The sequence below is a fragment of the Sitodiplosis mosellana genome, unplaced genomic scaffold (assembly GCF_009176505.1).
Source record: "Sitodiplosis mosellana isolate CC-2019 unplaced genomic scaffold, AAFC_SMos_1.0 Smas_scaffold_1, whole genome shotgun sequence".
NCBI classification, from domain to species: Eukaryota; Metazoa; Arthropoda; class Insecta; order Diptera; family Cecidomyiidae; genus Sitodiplosis; species Sitodiplosis mosellana.
Genome location: NW_022595244.1, coordinates 10584594 through 10606020, shown reverse-complemented (window position 1 = coordinate 10606020; position 21427 = coordinate 10584594). Strand labels below are relative to the sequence as shown.

Here is a 21427-nt window from a genome sequence, read left to right as displayed (position 1 = left end):
ACATTGGCTATGATTTTTTTTTGATTTTCAGCTTGAAAATCATTTTTAGGATGCTAAAAAAAATTTGTTTTCCAAAAAAAGTCTTTATTCATCAAAATCCGTCCGTTTTAACAACATTCTACGTTTGGATCATGGACGAGCGCATATGGCAACACGTTTCCTATAAACCAACACATGCTCATTACTGCATCAATTTGTTGTCTGGTTGACGTTTGACAGCCGGAGCTTGGTGTGAATGGTCATTTGATAGTCATTTTACGTGTACTTTTTCTAATTTTAAATCACGTTTTACTAATTAATCCACAAAATATTGAATGAAATTGATGTGCGATTGAAAGCAGTTCGAGTTTGAGACGATATTTGAAGAGGAAATCCAAAGTAATATTCATAATGGCAGGAATTGAGTCGATGATTGTTGAAGAGAAGCAACCACCCACCAAACAAATCGATCGAGAAAAGGTAAACATTTGACAATTTGTTCAATGAACAATGAAAAATTAAGGTTCAATTGATTAATTACATTGCTATTTCCTATCACCTACCCTCATCAAGACGTGTCCATTGTTGTTGCGTGTATTCTGTTCGACCGGTCGTCATCATTCGCCTCAGGAGTTTCAACATGGGAATGTGCCGTCAAATGAATTACAAATTTACACATGGCAAGATGCTACATTGCGTGAATTAACTGCCCTTGTACGCGATGTCAATCCAGAAACCCGTCGAAAGGGTACCTATTTCGATTTCGCTTTAGTTTCACCCGATCCCTACAATCAGGGCTATCGAATGCGTGAAATCGGTGTTACCTGTTCAGGACAACGTAACGCTGACGATGGACTGTCATTGGCACAAGCGAAATTCACAATCGGTGATTATATGGATATAAATATTACGCCGCCAAATCGTGTGCCACAACAACGGCGTCGACCATACTAAACGAACGAGCATTTTCTTTGTCAAGATTTCGTATATGACTACTTTTATAGGTTTTCTGCTGCATTTTCCCCCCTTGACCTCAATTCAGTTGTCTTCTTCTTCTTGCATGAACTAATTTGAGTTGTTTTTTTTAAACGCATCACAAATGACTCACAGCGAAATAGAAAGACTCATCATTTATTCGGTTTGTTTCTCACAATCATTACATTCGCAATATAAAAAAGTATTTCGTTTTTAGCAATCATTTTGTAAAATCTTAATCTAAAAAATAAAAACAAAATTTATAGAAAGAATAACTAAAGTCTTTTACTTAAAGATACGATATTGTGAAGCGTCCACTTGTTCGAACCGGATATGTACTTGTATTTCTCTAGCTTCACTGCGTCGATGTTCTTTTTTTTATTTAGTTGTGATTCGGTCTTCTTGTCTTTCCTTTGCCATTCAAACTGATGCGTTGGCCATTTGGTAGAACCATTTGATTTTCTTGATAATCGATGTATGCACCGTTATCGGCTAAATTTGGACGACCACCTTCATCTTCGATTTCATCCTGTTCTTCTTGGTCACGTTTATTTGGATCGCATTGAATACCCGTTTCATAGTTATACTCCCGCTTCACACCATCCGGATCAACATAACCGTATCGCCCACGTGTAATGCAGTCGTTTCCGATAATTTCTTCTTTGAATGAACCGTCATCGTTTTCAAAGCCCCAATTGATTGTACCATCTTCGTTTTCCTCACGGTATTTACGCAAAATCTGAGCGACCGGCTTCTTTTCACGATCCTATTGAACGATTTTCAAAATGTTTGATATAATTATGTGATTACGAATTTCTCATGGTAATATTTACACTCATAATCGATGTGTCTAGTACTTACATCATGTTCATGGTGATGTGGACGAGGTTTGACATTCAAGAATTCAACTTGTTGTTGTGGCCGACGAATTGGTGTCAATTCTTTTGCTTCGAAGTGTGGTCTTGGTTCGCGGTATTCAGGCCGGGCACGAAGCTATTGGTTTATGAAAAAGTTTAGAGAATTTGTAGAATTTTGGTTGAAAATGTTGAGAAAAATAACACGAAAATATTTCTAAGAAATGACAAAGAAAGAGAATTTCTACCTTCATTTAAGCAACTTACCGGTGGTTTAGTAGTTCCCTGAAGTGCACTTTGAACTGGACGATCTTGATTGACAACAAATCGTTGTGCGCTGCCAGTCGTTCGGACCGTTGTTGGTAGAATTTCTTGAGCTGGTTGCACGAATCGTGGCGTTGTTGAGAAATCAATAAGTGGTCGATGATGATCTAAAACTTCACCATTTTCATCCGTTGTATAAAGAACCGCTGGCAATTGATGTTTAAGAGGCTGTTGTTGGAGTGTCTGAACTTGTGGTATATATGGTTGCTGATGTGGTTGTTGTTGTGCGATGAAAGATGGTGTTTCGCCAGATTCATTCTCTTCCGTCACCGGTTTTGCATCTTCGTTGAGACTGTTTTGATTTGCGAATGGAACGTTGTTTGGACGGACTGGAGTCGCTAAGACTGGACGACGTGCACGCAAGAAGCCACCGTGTGGTGGTGCAACCAAACGTTCATTGCGATACTGGATTGGCTGTCGAACTGGTGTAATAACTGCACCTGGAATGGAAAACCTCGGTTCAAATGGGCCCAGCTGTGAATTGATGCCTGTCAAGCAATAGACAAGAATAATCTGAAAAATGAAAATAAAGCGTCAATAAAATGGTTCGGGCACTCAAGTCAAGTGGAAGACAGCCATGTGAGAAAATATATAAAGAGATCATTCTTCTTAATAAACATGATGAATATGCTAATTAGTAATTACGAACTGCGTCTTCGAGCCACCACCTGTAATCACTCACGATTCTTTACTAAGATTTTTTTCTCTCAAATGAAGAAAATGAAGAAGAAAAAAAAATAAGTGCTTTCTCATTGAACAGACAAGCAAATTATGTGGTCGTTATTTAAATATAAATGCTTTAATTTGCCGAAGTGCGGCGTTCTGTATCAAGTGCACTTCAACGACATAACCTTGGTTTCGGTTGTTATAAATGTTTCAACGCACTTTTTTTCTGTTCGCTTAAATTTATGCTCCGACGAAACGAATCGAAAGCAAAAATCAGAGGAAAGCGAACGAGATGACAAGATGTAATAAAAAGCGATACAATACGAGAGAGATAAAAATAAATATTCAAGTCGCATATAAAATATGAGATTAAGTGCTATTTCAATGAGGTAATTATTATTGACCTATTGCTTGCTTGCCTCTAAAATGCTTTTAACCCAATGAATGAAAAAATGAAAACCCGCATAATACTTCTTTTCGGAATGATCACATGTATTCAAAGGCAAAAAAATAACATGCGTTCAGAGCAGGGCAGGTCACCATACTTATTCAATTTCAACAATTGCGTTTCCTTATGATTCTTTTGATTTTCGGCTTTCCTTTCCACCGGCAATGGAAACAAAAGTGATGCTGCAACGATACGGATCGGAATTACATTGATTAAAATTATGTCAGATTCACAGTTCACCACGGTGGCAACGAAACGAGAGAGTTAGAGAGGAAAAAACGGAAAACGAAATTAAAAGTGTTGGAAGAAAAGAGAGCCAGCGACAGTTCAGTAGCATGTCGTATGATTGGCATCGAATGTGAGACACACCGAGATTGGCTTACATAATTTGTAATATTTGTTGTAAATAGATACACAAGCAAAAGCAGAAAAAAAAATTGCTCCACTTTATGGTTGAAGAGCGAGAGTGATCTTGCGCACCTCAACCGATCGCGCAAAATTGGAGCGCGACGCGATTCAAGTTGCATTCGTCATTCCGTGTTTACATAATGGCGATTTTAATAAATTACATGTGCATATTAATGAAAGAAAATAAGTTCTGGCTGGATGGAGAGCCTTCAGTGCACAGCGTTGCAGAGGCATCGTGCGCGCGCTATTCCGGTGATCGTATTTGGGCATGATCGCGTGGTTGCATTATACATGAACCGAAAATCGCATTATTGTGTGAAAATTGACAGACGACGCGTTGAAAAAAAAAACAGATTCGAACAGCGAACATAAGTCATTTCCATAAAATGCCAAAAGCATTTCGATTCCCCGCGTGAGCGCATAGCACAGAAATTATTGAAAAAATTAAATTGAAATATCAGGAAATATTCATGTCTGTACGATGAAAATTTTACGCGACGAAAAAAAATGTATTCATACAGACAATTTATTCAGGTGTCTCAGACTCGATTCGTTTGTCCATAATTTTGCATGGATTTATTTGTCTCTGCGTTGATCTCAATAGCGCGGGCCACCATTGAAACCATTCGGCCAGTATACAGCACACATTTACTTTGAATGCTGTTTTCTTTCCTCTTCTCGTGTTTTGGATTTTGTGCCGTGTTACAAAACGGGTCGATAAAAATAAAACCGGATCTCATTGTCGTAGAGACAGTGACGATAATCATGCAATTGTATATCGAATTTAGTCATGGCGTATGGCATTAAATTATTCAACAAGTCAAACGAACAAGAGAGCGAGAGAGAAAAAGTGGACAGAATCATACAATGTGAAAAATGTTACCGAAAATCTTGTTAGACGTGGATATAGTCACAATTATGTTACCGAGCAACAATAAGGCCGCGTACAATGTTCAGGAACGAATTCCAATTAGATACAATGATATTATGAATTTAAGCGAAATATTGACAAATGGCTGTGGCAAGAAAGTTAAAATTTTCTGATAAATTTGCTAACGAAATCATAACAGTTCCACATATTTGCGTTTGCGAACACTTCTTTGGAAAGGCAATTAATTTGATTCGCTATTTTGTGTGTGTCGCTCGATGTGTGCGCGACAAATGCTGGGACTTTCTTTTCGCAATAGCTTTTGCGAACACCTGCACCAAAGTAAGTACCTTGGATTCCGAAACGAAAGTGATTTTACTACGAACTCTCTGCGGAAAAAAATGGCATCAGCAGTGGTTTTTTCTCTTCTTCTTTTTTTTTTAAATATTAGCAATTTTTATCAGTGCGTTTCATACGTGTGTGTGAGTGAGTACCAACGTTTTTGCAGTTCAATTACCGCTAATTGTTTGTCTGAACAAATTATGATAAATAATGCAAATAACAAACGGCACAATATTTGCAATGTCAGTGTTTAATCACACCATTCGATTTGATCAGCAGCAGCAGCCGAAGAAGAAACAACAATGAAAAAAAAACACGCAGCTACAAAAATCTCATTTTCATTTTGCTCACAAAACAATGTGCAATCATGCAGGTTGCGCGTCAAAAGCACTATTTGGAATTCGTAATCGTACAATGGAATTGGCTAATTTAGTAGAAAATCTGGTGTTCGCATATTTGATTGAAATAATAGTGACTTTCACAGAACCACCGATTGAATAATCGGGATCAATTTGTCTATTGAACTCAAAAGTTCCATGACACATTTCCCATTTCGGGTTAAAGTAATCATTTGAAGAAATGACCAAAAAAAATTCATATAAAATCCAGTTCGGTTCACTTGAACTCAACGAACGTCTTGCATTCCAAAAAAAAAAGTAGAATCATTATTGTGTACGATACCACAATTCAAGTGAAAGAAGTGAAAAAAACTACTCGCATCGAATGGATTTCAACCGGTCCAATTATTTTAGCACTTTTTATCAGTTATCTTCGAAAGAATCATGTAACAACTTTATTATATCATAAAAATCCAGTGCAAACATAACAATTTGCTGTTTTTTTTTTTAAATGTATGCCACACAACAATGCACGGTTTATTAACGAAATCGAGAAGTATTGAGGGAAAAAACTGTACTTATAAATAACGAGTAGCTACCGTGCTATGGGAAAATGAAGAAAAAGCGATCAGGTTATAATGTGCGAGCACAAGAAAATAATCGAACGAGCCGCTACTGTTTTTGGGGAGTGTAATTCCCAAAATGGGCAAAATGCCCAAAAAAAACACATGTTTCAAGCGTGTGAGAGATAGAACGATTGAATAACTAATTGATACATTGTAAAGCAATGATGATCAATGAAAATTGCGAATTTTCACCCAAAACCAGTCATTTAATGACTATGCAACTTGAAGGTAATTTGCGTATTGTGTTCACTGGGTTAATTATTTGGTTGATGTGAGTTTTTTTTTTTGCTGCCACTACGAATGATGCATTTTTGTTGGAATGTCACCGAAAATCGTGTGGTGTAATTCGCATTACGTGATTATTCTTGAGCATTAAATCAATATTTGTGTTGAGTTTTTATTGGAAGACATGCCAAATTTACGCTTCTTTGATTCAACTAATGGGCGGCAAGTGAAACGCGAGAGAAAAAAAAACAAAACAATTCAATGTGAACCATCACATAACCAGGGCATATCGAATTCAATAAAGTAAACCACAAAAAAAGCGATAAGTCATGATCCACATAAATGGTTTGTTCATTTGATTGTTTCGCTGGGATTTTGGCAATTGCACTTTTGCCCACGCACACACACACACACTCACAAAGCACCATCGCACACAAGAAATTTAATTAGTCCAGTTTTGTTTGTAGCATTTTTTTTTCATTTTCTTCATGCGTAATCGAATATTCACTCAACGATAACTAAATGCATGCAATAATTGAATGTCGGAAAAACGAATCAACTGACGGGAACAGTGAAATCAAAAAGTCCATGTTTTATGTTCCGGGCTTATTGGATTTTATTACTATGCAATTGGAAAAACATTCAGCACAAGTTCATGTTTGTTTCATAACCGTTATCGTTTCTGTATTTTTATTTTTATTTTTGGTTTTCTTTTCGTTGTGCATTGAAAGGTGAGTGATTGTGTGTATTTCATATGGAATTGGATATATTTTTATCGTTATCACTCGGATGGAATCGGAAGAGTATACGAAATGAATGTGTGTGTGTGGTACATTATTATTATGTGTTTGTCCACCATATCCCAATTACCTTTTGGTCATTTCTCAGTCGCTTCACATTGTTTCGGTAAATTTGTGAGCAACTGCATTTCTTTCTTTTTTACTTCTTCTTCAGTGAGTGCTTGGCGCGAGGCCTGCTAGCGAAATTTATGCGCTGAAAACTGGTTATTCAGGAAAAGTCGCATACCATGCACACAATGAAGTCGCATTTGGCAGAGAAAAAAACACACTCACATCGATTCGGGCTATCGTTTAGAAAAATCTATCGATAAGCGTGCAAACATTGTGCGCTAAAATCGTTAGAAAACCGCAAGTGGTATATATAGGTGCACCATACACAGTCATGCTGATAAGCAGATTCAGTGGATAATTAAGTATTTACTGCATAAAATGCTCATAAAACTGATCACATATGAGTGTATACATACATCTCATTCCGCGATCACAATACCGTTTTGCACCGCGGTAACGAAATGAAGAAGAAAAATAAAAGTAGTATTTTCCTATATGAGCAATTATCTATTCATGTGCCCATGCACAGAGCCAAGTAATCATATAGCTTGGCTATGTACTGCATTTATATACATATGAAATTAGTTCAGTCTCACTAAGCACACGAAAAATGAAACAAGCGAGATAAAAATGATAGCAATAATGTTTCTAATGAAAATAGTAGGTATACAAGCCACTTTCGCTTCGAAATCACCAATCAAACAGCAAATAGCATTAAGTTTCTATTTATGCTAAACTGCATCTCTTGTTCAGTGTTTGTGTGCCGTGTAGCTTTTATTTTCGATGGAAATCGCTTGTTCTCACCAACTGGAACAGATAGGCGCCGCCGCCACCAATTGGAACAGATAAAATTCCACATTGGAACCAAAGAACGTCGGGAAAATTTAAAAAAAAACGCGTGATCGATCAATCATTCCGTATAAATCAGCGGTCTGTTTTACACTTTCATCATTTGTCATTGTTTTGACATTGGTACTTAGACCAATTATTGCAATAATCACAGCAAGACTGCTGGAAAAATTGTGTGCAAAAAAAACTGTTCATAATTTCTTTTCACGTGCGATTACCTCATAATTCACAACAAGCCCATAATTAGAGCAACTTATGAGCCATTTCATGGTGATTCGAAGACAATAACAACGAAATTGCATTAAAAACTAATCACTACCTTGACCCTAAGACACTTAATTCGTCGCTCACATTTTAAGCATTGTACTCATAAAACGGTGCAATGAAAGTCGTTGATTTGGAAAAAGAATTGAATAAGTCGCTGCCAGTGAATAAGTCGCTGGTTAAAAATTGAACACATATTTGAGTAGAAGAAAATTAACAAGTGCCAATGCAATTAAATCGATCAATCAGTCGTAGCTACAAAATTACTTTCTTCAACTGTTACGAATGGCTTAACAAATCGCACACAGCCCATCAGCATTTCAATAACCATCAGGTCTATTCAAAAATAAATGTAAGCACTTGAATCACATACAAATGAAAAACACACAATTCAATTGCATTCAAACAGCGAATAGCAAAAAAAAAAGTTGAACAAAAACCGAAGTTAATTTGAAATGGAAAGAAATTACGAAACAAATGGCTGAAAAAACGAGACGATGACCATTCCGCATATTCTAACGAAATTCTCAATTGATATTCCATTTGAGGCGCCGCAAGACAAATAAACAAAATTCAAAGAAATGCCAAACAATCTCGCCGTGAAACGAAAAAACAAACACCTCACTCATTGTGCAATTCGGTGTATTTGATTTAATTTGCAATTCTCATTTGTATGCAAGCGCAGGCACGGAAACATTTTGAATTTATGCAGCGAAGGAAAAGTGAACGATCGATGGAGAAATAATTCGTGGGCCACTTTGGATTTTGAAATCCATGGCGATCGGCCAAAACGGAGAAAGAAAAACGTGCGAAGAAGAACCGTTCAACGGATGCAACATTGATTCTTTACATCATTTTGTAATTGAATAAATTCGAACAACGACGACTATCGATCGAAACATAAAACTCACTAGTTAGTCATGGATGGTTGACGTCAAATGTGTGATGATTAAATCTCTTTTTATTTTCAATGAATTCGAAAGTTTATTTATTTTGTTTGTGATTTTCCAAATGATCTTGAATTTCAAATGGCAAATTTTCACTTACCAGACAGCTGTATACCAAGTATTCCTTCATTTCGATTTGCACTTTCTTTTGTGACAAGAAATGGAGATAGAGAGAAAAAAAACCCAACAAATTCCTTCAACACTTAATCAAATTTTTTTAATCACTTTCTTGTTCGCAGCTCCTCCGTTGCTAGTTATTTGCAATGCTCACGATGGATATCGACTGATCAGATTCATGTTCTTCGAGTTCCTTATAAACGCGAACCCCACCAATTTATGCTTGGTTCGAGTGTGTACGCATTTCGACGACGGCTTCGCGTACATTGCTTGAATTTTCTAAATCAGTAGCTTGACGCAGTTTAAATACCGCCTTTCGAATGAACGACACACATACACACACGTTGTTGCTTCTTAGCCACGAGATCATTCTAAATACGGCAAGAAGCTTGAAGATTTCCAATAAGTCAATTCCAATATGTTCATTTTGCCGCTCAGCTGTAAACTCAACCACCTCAAATGGCAGCTCTTCCTTACGAAATATCCACTGATTTTGAGAAAAACAAAAATTTAATGAATTGGAAGTACACCGTTTTTAATTGCAGCTTGAAATTAATTAAAACTGGCTTCAGCAAATTGACTTAATGAATGGGTGAAAATGAGATAAATGAAAATTGATTAGAAAGCAGGATGACAATTACCATGAATGATTATCCCTGTGACAACATTCGATTTCTGATTTTTACTCACGTTTTTCTACGAATGAAGGGTTTTTGAGCAAATCAATTGACATAGACAATGCGCATATTTATCAACTTCAATTTATTATCACAATAAAATCTATATAAATAGTAGAGACAGAGAAAAAAGCACTTGATGCGTAAAAATAGAATTACTTTTTTTCTGGCTAAAAAACATAAATGTCACCATACCATCAAATGTACGAGAAATGCTTGAGCTATAATTGAATATACTTATTTGCTATGAAATACAATTAAAAACCTAAAAAACACGTTACAATTTACAGAAATGGAAGTGCATTTAAACGAAACTTTTCATCGAATTTAAAACACAATTCATACTAATCATTTTGTAAACGAGCACTTTTTTCTTACAGTGTTTCAGGAACCATTTTTCGTTTTCTTGAAGAAATTTTCTTTTCTATTACACATCTAAACGGCAAATGCATTGAATCATTTGATTTCTTTGTTCTGTATTTGTATTCTACCGGAAATTAACAAGAAAAAAATACTCATAGAATTCGACTTACTTTGTACTGCGATTATGTAAAATTTAGCTTGAATTGTCATAACCAAGTGGTTGTCGTTCCTGATAGCAGAAAGAAAGAGAGTGTTATTGAAATTTTGGTACAGTTACCAATGAATGAGCATCACAACATAAAACAAAATGCACAGAATTCATGAGCAACTATTTTCTTTTTGGACACATTTTCGTAATGATGAACGCCAAAATCACACTATCGATGACCATAAACCTACGATGAGAGTTGAGTGGATTTAATTTTTTTTTGTTCTAAAAATTTACGTGAGAATGGCATCATGTAGTGTGTTCGCATGCAGTTAACGATGGACCGACGGACGATGCTGAGAGAAGAAGACAGATTTTGTGGCCATTTGACTTCCATGTTGTTTGCGCACTGATGAACGAGTAACAAATGGGTTCGCATGAATGATGTGAACATAGAAACATTTAGTTAATGGACGTTTCAGAAATCGATGTTGAAGTGAGCGCACACATAATGAAATTGCTTTATTTGCCTAGTTGTGGTTGACTTTGTTTTCGTGGCCGTCGTTCAGCTGCCAAAATGATCGCCGTTCGATCATCGATAACGAACAATACCAAAGCACCAACCAACCCACACAGTCCCAACAGTAACGGTGGCAAATAGTTTTCAATGTATTTCTGGAAAGTTATGAAGAAATTAAGTGAAGGTAATTCTTTTTTTCAATCAAATGTAGAAACAAACTGTAGGCAACAAATTTGGAAATTGATTTTTCTCTGAAAACACTCACCAATTGCCAAATGTATGGAACGGAAATGAGAGCAAATCCAGCTGAAAAATTGGTCATGCCCATTGCACGTGTTCGAAGTGTTGGCGGGTATTGGAATGAAGTGAATGCTGGTATTGCTGGTGAGATGAAAGACAGATGATAATTTAGTTAGTCGATAAAAAAAAGATGACCATCCATTTGATGAATAAATATAAATAATTGACCTTACCTGCGTTGGCAACCCCAGTCGTGCTCTTCCCTAAATGGGTGAAACAGTTATGAATGATAAGATATTTGCTTTGTAAAAAATATGCGCCTAAATATTGAAGCTTAATTCAACATCTCGAGCCAACAAACCTCAGAGAAAAAATAATCAAGTTTTCACTAACTGAAAAGACACAAATACTAACCCAGCATAGCCAAAAATACGACCAAAGTCCATTCAGCGTTTGGAAAAATGGCAATATACATCAAACAAATGCCAGCAATCAAAATATTATAAAAAATATTCTTTTGAATTCCATACTTGGTCACTGTGAATATCGAAATAAGAATGGCAATGCTCTCGAATAAACCAGCACAAATCTGAAACGAACAAAAACATTGCAACGTTATGTAGCTTTTAGGTTTTGCTTTTGAAAGGCTTTACTCAAAAAGCTTCAAGCTTTTAATGCTGCACGAACGGCTTTGTAAAAATTGAAAAGGCTTTTCAGACATTCAAACTACAACAAATGTTGAATTGTGAAACGGATTAGAGCCAATGTTACGAAGGTAATAATCTTACCGTTGTTTTGTAAATATCGCTCCCCATTTCACCAATATGGAGCTTCAATGAGGATACCATGTGAATATTAAACAAATAGAAATTAATAAATTGACATCCCCAATTCGATTAGATAAAGCAGTTAATATACCGTGATTGCCATATATTGTAGAACAAGTGTATACCATGCAACCATTAGAAGCAACGTTGTTCGAAGATATTCCATTTTGAATAAGTCCAAGAATGATCCGCTTGACTCTTCTTCGGGAGGAACGATTAGAAGCTTTTCATAGTTTGGTGGCAGAGTTTTTTTATTCCAACGGGCTGCCGTTTCTATGATTTTCTTCAATTCTTCAACTCGACCTTTAGCCAATAACCATCGCGGGCTCTCCGGTATAACGTGCCTATGAAAAATTCATCAATTGAAATGACGATTTTCTATCACGTTCGACAATGAAAGTATTTTTGTCACACAGTTTTTTATCAGTTTGAACAATTACCAAAAGAGCAGAAGCGCGAACCAAGGTGTTGAGACGATAAATTGCAAATGCCGCCAATTTCGTGTCACATAAGCAATGCCGGCTATAATGATGTATGCAATCGGCAATGGCAATAGATCTAATGTTCCAATGATCGATGACCATTTTCCAGTGACCATCTCGACGGTCAACACAAACGATATGTTTACGATTGACATTGACACAAAGCCCAGAGCGAATCGAAGTATCATATACGGCATCAATGTTTTGACAATACCAAGTGTTGTACCTGAAAAATCAATACCGTTTAGTTTAATCATATGTTACACTGTCAGAGTTAATTGTGAACTTCATAATAATGTGAAGTTGTACTGTAAAATTTATGAAAATATGACATTCACAGTTGTCCGTTAAAATATTTGAACTTCACGATTAATTCTAATAGTGTAAAGTGTGATAAAACTAACGTGGCTAATGAACGGTATTTCAAGCAGAAAGTAGTGCATTTAAAATCATTGTGGATTGGGGTTTAAAACATACGTTCATGACCATTTCAAGACAATCTATATCATTACAGAGAACATTTTTTTATTTTTATTATTATTTTATTATTTATTAAACGCCGCCAAGCTCTGGCTGAATATAACGTGGGTTTTGATTAAGGTTTGGCCGGAAAAGAGTGCAAGACTGTTACATCTATTTAAAATAATAAACAATTAATAGCAATAACTTTCGATAACTTTCAGTTCTCGCCTCGTCTAACCAGGTTTTCAGCTCTTTTCATTAATTATGCGGTAATCACAATAGTAGGAACATGAAAACGAAAACAGTCATACAACCAAGATGCAAACGGTCCAAGATAACATTTGGTAAACGTTTCCAAAGGAACAAAGGCTATGTGAAGCGTTATAATTACACGTTTAATTTGAGACCATAGAACAGCAAAAGTCGTCACTCAATTTATACCGGTAGATAAATTGACGAGAAGTTTTACGTCGGTTAAGGCAGATCCATGTTGATTGCAGAGTGCCTTGAGTTGACATGGACTATGATTTGAAACGTAAACCAGAGCATTTGATGCTAAATGGTAAATAATTAAAAATTAATTTCACAGATAGGAATATTAACTCGCCAACTCAGTGGATGGCTACAACACAGAACAAAATCCAAATTTACAAAAAATAGGTGTAAACATCACAGATAGGTATCATCATTTCAATACATATAGAAGGAATGTATGGAGAACGATTCGTCAGTCTTTTTGTATTGGATTGTGATTTGTGTGAGATGAGTTGAATACCGCGTGGGTGGTTGGAATTTGGGGTCAGAATATGGCACACGGGCATTATGAATGCTGAAAAGGCAAAGAAGTAACGTATTCTGCGCAATCTGCTCGAAAATCTATTAGAATATTCTTTAAATGAATGGGCAAGCGGAATAATGAAACGTAATTCTGTTTTTAAATAAAGTGCCTCTGAGAAAAATTTTCAGTAAAAAAGCCCCACAAAAATATTGTCTGAATAAGATTTTCATACAAATTTTTATCAGACAATATTTTTGTGGGGCTTTTTTACTGAAAAATTTTCTCAGAGGCACTTCATTTGAAAACAGAATTACGTTTCATTATTCCGCTTGCCCATTCAAATAATCACGAATCGTGAAGGCCATGATGAAGAAAGTGGTGAATTCACCTTTTGATTCTATGAAAGATTCTTTGAAATGTAAACATCGTACATTTGCAGCATCCAAAATATAAGCTGTGTGGAACGATTCAATAAATCATTCATTGGCCGAACATTTTTCCTTTCAGAACTGTTCTTATTTAGTCAAGGTCCAAATCGTGATGCGGCCGCCCGCTTGAGCGGTATGCTTAATGCGTGAGCAATTGGCCAAACGTGTGTTATTACGTAATTAGCGCAAATTATGGCTAATAAAGAAACCGGTTTCAATTTCAGTGTCAATAGAAGCAGTTCACCGGTTTATCGCTCGAACGCACTTCTACGGAAAGTATCAACGTGACTTACCGATTATGGCTTGCAATGCAACGACGATCATAAGCGTGTGTCGTCGGCCGTATTCATCGGATAATGTTCCCGAACTTAGGCTTCCAATGGCCGCGCCAGCCAAGAAGCACAGTTCGATCACGTTCAACAGTGTGGCATCTTCGCACACCACATTCCATTCGGACTGGATTGTTGTGTCGCTGATTTCCGAATCAAAAATAAATTCCGTGCATTTTTCCACTTTATAATCATCGTCTTGATTCGATTTCAGTCCATTTTGAAGTCTATCCGTTAGATTCTTGGCAATTGTACAGGCACCTTGTGGCTGTGATATTCTTTGCCAATCGGACACCGATAGGTTCATTGTCGGTTGCAACTCAGCTGGAACTGCACACCAGAAATCACGTTCCACCGCCTATTCATAAAAACAAACAAACAATCGAGTTAATTTTATTCATATCTCGCTTATAAATAGAATCATGTAATAATAGTGGTTGGAATCGTGTTGATGGGTTTGTAAACCGCGTCAATTACAATTTCAATCACTTTTCATCAAATTAATTTTTCTCGTCCCAGCAACTCATAATGTTTAATGAATTATTCATACGCGTATTAAGCGTGCAGCGTTTGGTGTTTTCGATCTCCAGTGGATGCAATTTAACGATGGATTGCATAAAATGAGTGTGAGCTTATGAAATCGCGCGGTTGCGTGCAAATGCAACGATGATCTGGATTGATGCATATATTGAAGACGTTCAGCGAAAATTTCAACGTGAAATATGATGTAAGAGATTCGCGGGTTACATCGATCAAAATGCGAATAAATCATTTTGACTCGATTCGCGTTCCGGAAAGCGTTTTTCTTGCATAATAATTTTATTGAAATTTCCGAAAATTCTCAATAGTGCATTGGCATTCCATAACGCAATGTTTCTAGGAAGTGCATCAAACAAGCCTATGATTTATCGCTTCCCCATGAACGTTCGATAGAGAGGTTCAATCCAAAGCGTATTTAATGAGCATTTCGCTCAAATGCAGTCTCGATATTGATCAATTTTATACAAAATAATGATATAATGATGAAAATTATAGTTTATTTTCTGTCCACCTATTAATCAACGTCACAACGAATAATAATTCATTATTCACAAACGACAATTGGCTACTTCCACCAGCTCCTTTACTCTCGATACACGGCTCACCGACAAATCAATGTGTGTTGTGCTCGTACTGCTTCGGCTGTTGCAAAAAATGTTTTTGATGTAAATAGCCCAAACTGATACGTAGTGATCCGATATGTTATTGCGTGGGTCGTGCATAGCATGTTAAATTCTCTCTTCGGCTGAAAATTCGTTCGTGCTCATGAATTCACGCGATTTATTTCAATAAGATAGAATGAGAGAGAAAACAACACAGGCAAACACACGTGATTAGGCAACAAATGGATAGCAGCCAGCCCATTCTAAAGCAATAGTCATAAAAAATGACAAAAATATCAACGGAACGCGCCAATACTTGTCAGCTGTGCACAGTTGAATCTCGTTATCTTTTCATTCTTTCTTTCTCTCTCTCTCTCTATATCGCTATCTCTCTCTCTCCCACCCTCTATTCTTCCTTTTTAAATCTCGTGTGTTCGACGTTTTTCCTCTCTATCTATGTAACATTTCAAATTTTACGCTAAATACAACTAATTACAATACCAAATCAAATATTTTATTTCAATTGGATTTGTCATTCGTGATTGAAATTACACTTTCAGTTGCATAGTAAGAAAAAAAAATGAAATAGAGATAATGACAAATAATCGACATATTGACAATAATGATTGCGCTTGAAATGCGTGTGACGGATGGATGCAATCAATGTTCGAATTGTGTTTGGCACACTTTTGATTTTATGTCAAATGAAAAATGTGTTCAATTTTGCATTTTATTGCCTAAATATGAAAAAGAAAAAATTGAATAGCTCAGTGTAAATGGCGATGATGGTTAAGGCACCGCCGTGTGCGATAAATTCGTTGACATTGTGATCGGTCAACGAGTGTAATCTTGAGTAATTAATATTGTTTTTTTTTTATTATTTCAGCTTCTCATGTCTTTATCGCATTATATAAATCAGATCGATTGCAGCCGCGCAACTCAATTAATATTTTTTTACAAGTTTTTTCCGTTTACGAACTCGACTAGACACACAGCGAAACTTGTATTTTGTGTCTCGAACGACATGAATGATTCGAATCTAAACTCGCAGATTTATTATAAAGGAAAAAAATCAAATCGAAATAAAAACTGAAAATACGTTATTCATCTTAACACTTCTCTTTCATTCGGAATCTAATTTACATTCCATCGCGACACGCTACAAAAGTCTTGCAGTTGTTTTTGTTTCACTTCTTGTCTACAGCTTCGATGGAAGTTGTTTTCTTCTTGAGTGCGTCAACTGATGTTTAGTTGCCGCAATCATTGATTTGGATTCTTATACAGTCGTATTGTTTGCTCTTTTTTCTTTCGTCTGGTTCTTCCGGTAACGGGAAATAACCACAAATATCAAATAAAGGGTATAACCACAAATATCAAATAAAGTTAATATACGGCTGGAACAATAATCATCGAAATGTAAACAAAATCTTTTCCGGTGCACCGTTTCGATGCTGTCCCCAACAGCAGACAGGTGACAAGCTTAGTTGATAAACATAACTTGTTTTGGACCATTAAAAATAGAAATAAATCACACATACCACGATCGGCTATTCTATAAAAACTCGGAGCAGTCTTTTTTACTGTTCTTTGGCGCATTTTCGACGCAAAAATAACCAGAAACCGGCAAGTAAACTATACTATGTACATTAATTTGACGTTATCATCATTATAAAGATTTTGAAGCATCATTTCACTGCATAAAAAGCCATTTAAAATGAGCCAATTAAATTATTTGATGGCTAACCAAAAATTCCCCACGAGTCTAATATCTAAATCTAGTGTTAGATTTGATTTGCATTTCAAAAAGAGAGAAAAATCCCGTCCGTCATCGCTTGATTCGTCGATCAATAGTGAGTGAATGTTTTAAGTTTGATGACGTCTCTTGGTGAAATTTGATCGACGTTATCGATCTCGTTTCAGTACGTATTACGTCCGATGCAATGATTTGAAATGTAAACAAACCATCAAATCAATAAGAACGTATTTCGATGACGCTGTTAAATTGCCGTCATTTTATGTGTACATTTATCAGAAAAGTGATGTCGTGCCTAATTGAAAATGATTAGTTGTTTGCAATGATGATGATAGGTTCAATTTCAAACTATAATACCGCTTCGAGTGGACGAGCAAATTTGACCAGCTCGATTTTTATGTGGTTTCATTGACAAAAAAGCACACACATGGTTTGAGTTATTCATCATTCGAATTGGAGTAAACAAAAGTTTCAGTTCATTTAGTTATTTGGGTTGATTGGTGAGCACGATGCGTTATCTTGTCTTTAGCCTTGTCGAATAATCTCTTGACATGCCCCAAACATGATGTGCACACAATCAACGTAATTCATATTGTATTTGAAACTCATCCACCACATCTAAATGTCCATTTGCGAATGTTTACTCGTTTGCTCCCATTATTAGTTCTCTGCATAAATGCTCTGCGTTGTATTTTTTGCTTATCAATTTAGCATTTATATTATGTCTATCATTCAATTTGAACTGTTCAATTATTTCGGAAGTGTTTTTGGCAGATCCGTAAACAGTCACAGGTGCAAAAAATGTAATCAAAAATGAATTTGTACCCACACATCACACCTGACATCAAAACAAGGCCGTTTTTTTACGAATGGCTGGAGGTTGCAAAATTGTATATTCATTATTCATCAATCATTGCATTGGAAGAACAATGGTCTGGTTTTGAATAAGGGAAACAAAAATCATCGGTGCCATTGCATACGCTTGATTCATGCGACCAAATGGGTCACTGTGTTTTTATGAGAGGTATAATAAGAGACTAACAGAAATGGTCTTCACGAATTTAAATTCTGGATTCGTCTAATAAGAGATGGTTACCGTAGTGCGCGCATTGATGCATATGTATCATGATTTTCTATCCGAATATCGTCGAAACGTACGATACCAAGCAGCCACAATCACATGCTTGGCTTGACAAAACCATAGTGCTGAACATGTGGAAAAGGAAGCGAATCAAATTGATGCTTGACAGTGATTCGGTTAAATTGAATTAAATACATTAGAAAAGTAACAGAAAACGTTGCCGATCCATGGATGAGAGATGTTGACTGCTTAACGTCAACCACTAAATTATTATTAATGATTTGTGTGCTTCACACCCAAGTGCATATCCAATCGGTCTCAAGAGCCCATATATACACTGTATGCGTTACGAATTCATCGACAATTCTATCGCCACGAATTGACAAATTACCTTCAAATCTGAACGAAAAAAAAAATGTTTTTGAAATTTGGAAAATCTTTTTCAATCAAATGGAAACTTACCAACACAGAACGCTAAAAATATACGCATTGCATTCGTTCGTAGAAAAACATTACGGTAAATGAAGTGTGGACATTTGGTTTTTCGCATTTAAAATTCTTGCGATACCTTTAATTGGTATTTCTGTATGCAATGCGAAGCAGCTAAACCACACAATGTACAGAAAAAACGGAGCAGAAAATAAACACATTGGTCATACATTGGATAGAAGCCGTTTTGAAATTGCTACAAATTCGTATCATTAAATCGATCCCATGTCATGAATTACACTGAATCTTTTTAATTTGAAATTGAAACTAGCCCAGGAATATAGACAAAAAAAAGCTCAGTTCTTTACAAGAGGCACAGAAAAACAATAATGATTCTAATGAGAAAAATGTTGAAATGAAGGGAAATACTTAATTTTTTTTCGCTGCATATCTCACGTTCTTCATTATTTCAAACGTTGTATTCGAAAATAGGTTCGATTCGGTGAGTTCAACACACGCTAAGTTATGATGTAAACATTTACACATGCAACACTTTAAATGCTTGGATTTTGGATTTTAATTGCTGGCGAAAAAGTGTTGCTTTGTTTTCGGTGTTATTAGGAAATTTTTACCTCGCGATAATGAATGGGAACTGCCACCAATTTGAAGTCATTTTTTTTCGGTATTTCACTTGTGCTACTCACGCAAACGATATGATATTTCTCATTTCATTACGCACTCTATCTTTCACCCTTTCGCGACAAACTGTTCGTCGAAATGTAATTAACATGCGTGTGTAGAATGTCTGGAAAATTTCCATTTCCCATACAGAGTGCACACAATTGGCCGATGGAAAAGAATTCGTTTTATCAATTACGTAATATTTGGCTAATTTGGTTTTTGTTGCGGTTCTATGAAGGTTTTTCTCGTATGCGAACGAGAAAAAAACCCACCGGTATGCACAAACCAATCTCAACAGAGCATGACGTTTGCTTAGCACGTGAGGTGAATGGTTAAAAACCGACAACAACAAAACAAAACAATCTTTTTTGTCAACAAAAACAAAAGCCAAACGAATGCTGCTGTGAGTGCCAATGGGAAATGAACGCATTAAAAACATATTAAATCAAAACGACCAACCGTACGCTGAACAATCGATCTGGTTTTTGAATTTTGGACATTCCATGTACATGGTGTGCAATTTTGCCAAACGGATTTGTTATTCTCTACTGATTTATGGTTGTTGTTGTTTTTTTTTCAATGAACAGACACACTGATTGTGTTATCAATTTTATAGGTTTTTAATCACTTGTAAATTTATCACTCAATAAGTACGTGAGCTAATTTTTTTTTTGCTCGTGTTTATTGATTTCGCTGGTGAGTGCTAATCAATGAAAATGGCTCATAGGACAGATGTGATTCAAAGTTTTCAACTGTAATATTTGCGCACATTTTGCGTTAACGCCGCCACAAAAACGTTGAATGAAAGAAAAACAAAACGGAATTTTTTAATGAGATCATCATTCTACACTGACATTTCGGTTCAAAGTGCGTCCCGATTGAGGAACAATGAAAAAGTTTGATCTTAAATATTGACCCTGCTCCAATTTCTTGGCTCTCATTCTTTGCACGAAGTGTTTACAAAAAACAACAGAAGGTACTTAGATACGGAGTTTTGGTAACGCAGCCGTACACGCGCACAACATTTACCTGGAACATAAACGAAAAGATGTGAAATGCGGACGGCACTTGAAACATTATGAGGAATATCACCCATACAACTTGCCACAAACCGATGTGACCGATCAGCTCCGATATACAATCGCCCGTATCATCCAAACTAGGTGGATCATTGTGTCGCATTTCACTTTTATCGGCGTCAATTTGGTTTTTTGTGCGTTTCGATTGAGACGTGGCACTGTCAATCACACAAGCCGCGTTTAACGATTTTTCATCACATTTATTCGACAAACCACTGGTGACACACGCACTATTTTTACTCTCCACTAAATTCTCACGCAAATTGAACACATTCCGCCAAAAGCTTTTTTTCGACGTTTCTTTGCCCAAATCGATATCGCCGTCCGATATATCAATTTTGGAACTTTTCAATGGTTCGGGCGTTGATGCTGCCAACAGTACATTTTGTCGTAGATTCGCACCCGACGCAACCAAACCATCACTATTTTTCAGCTCTGAAGTCATTTCGAAATGGTTGTACAAACGGTTGTACAAACGGTTGGTACCAGAAAAATGAACGGAATATTGAATTTTAATTTCAAATTACGGAAATATTTCATTCGAATTGTTTCACGCACGCATATTGTTTTTGAAATAAGGTCGTTTTATTTTTCAAAATGTTATTCCAACTTTGGTGCACTAATAAAATTGATTCAGGGGTATAAACTTTGAAACGAGTCGTAGTTTTACACGAAAAGAAAACCACGATCTATCCGCATCGAAGCACAATGATCAACTGAAAATTGTTTTAACGGGAAAAGTGTATTTATTCGAGCTTGCTTCGATCCCCATGTGTATTTTGCTGTAACAGAAGCACTTGTGACTCACGACGTTATTTTTTTACGCTCTCGCAGAACTTCGATTTGCATGTGAATACAAAGCAAATACAAGAGAAACGTCGGTGGCGGCGACAGCGTCATCAGAAATGACGATGACGACGAACTGTG

At 36.3% G+C, this 21427-nt stretch overlaps 3 protein-coding genes across 5 annotated transcripts; 1 reads left to right on the top strand and 2 right to left on the bottom strand.

Moving 5' to 3' along the window:
- The first annotated feature begins 115 nt into the window (after nt 1-115).
- LOC129565988 (histone deacetylase complex subunit SAP18) lies at nt 116-1226 on the top strand. Its single transcript, XM_055441468.1, has 2 exons — nt 116-459; nt 553-1226. Exons 1-2 carry the CDS (start codon nt 391-393, stop codon nt 931-933), a joined length of 450 nt encoding a protein of 149 aa, XP_055297443.1. The 5' UTR covers nt 116-390; the 3' UTR covers nt 934-1226.
- Nucleotides 1095-9856, bottom strand: LOC129565968 (uncharacterized). Its single transcript, XM_055441416.1, has 5 exons — nt 9772-9856; nt 9065-9568; nt 2076-2645; nt 1816-1947; nt 1095-1720 (listed from the first exon to the last, which is right to left on the bottom strand). Exons 2-5 carry the CDS (start codon nt 9092-9094, stop codon nt 1337-1339), a joined length of 1116 nt encoding a protein of 371 aa, XP_055297391.1. The 5' UTR covers nt 9095-9568; nt 9772-9856; the 3' UTR covers nt 1095-1336.
- Nucleotides 9825-21426, bottom strand: LOC129565944 (solute carrier family 22 member 13-like). 3 transcript variants are annotated; one of them, XR_008687680.1, is made up of 10 exons: nt 20451-21424; nt 14300-14693; nt 12297-12564; nt 11948-12200; nt 11818-11859; nt 11444-11618; nt 11263-11292; nt 11055-11170; nt 10567-10944; nt 9825-10350 (listed from the first exon to the last, which is right to left on the bottom strand). XR_008687680.1 is itself a non-coding variant. In XM_055441348.1 (10 exons), exons 1-10 carry the CDS (start codon nt 16583-16585, stop codon nt 10328-10330), a joined length of 1455 nt encoding a protein of 484 aa, XP_055297323.1. In that variant the 5' UTR covers nt 16586-21426; the 3' UTR covers nt 9825-10327. The 3 variants fall into 3 exon arrangements, 2 of the variants coding, with proteins under 2 accessions (XP_055297323.1, XP_055297309.1); XM_055441348.1 differs by having other exon boundaries at nt 10800-10944; nt 16577-21426; XM_055441334.1 differs by having other exon boundaries at nt 10800-10944; nt 20451-21426.
- Between the last annotated feature and the right edge of the window lies 1 nt (nt 21427).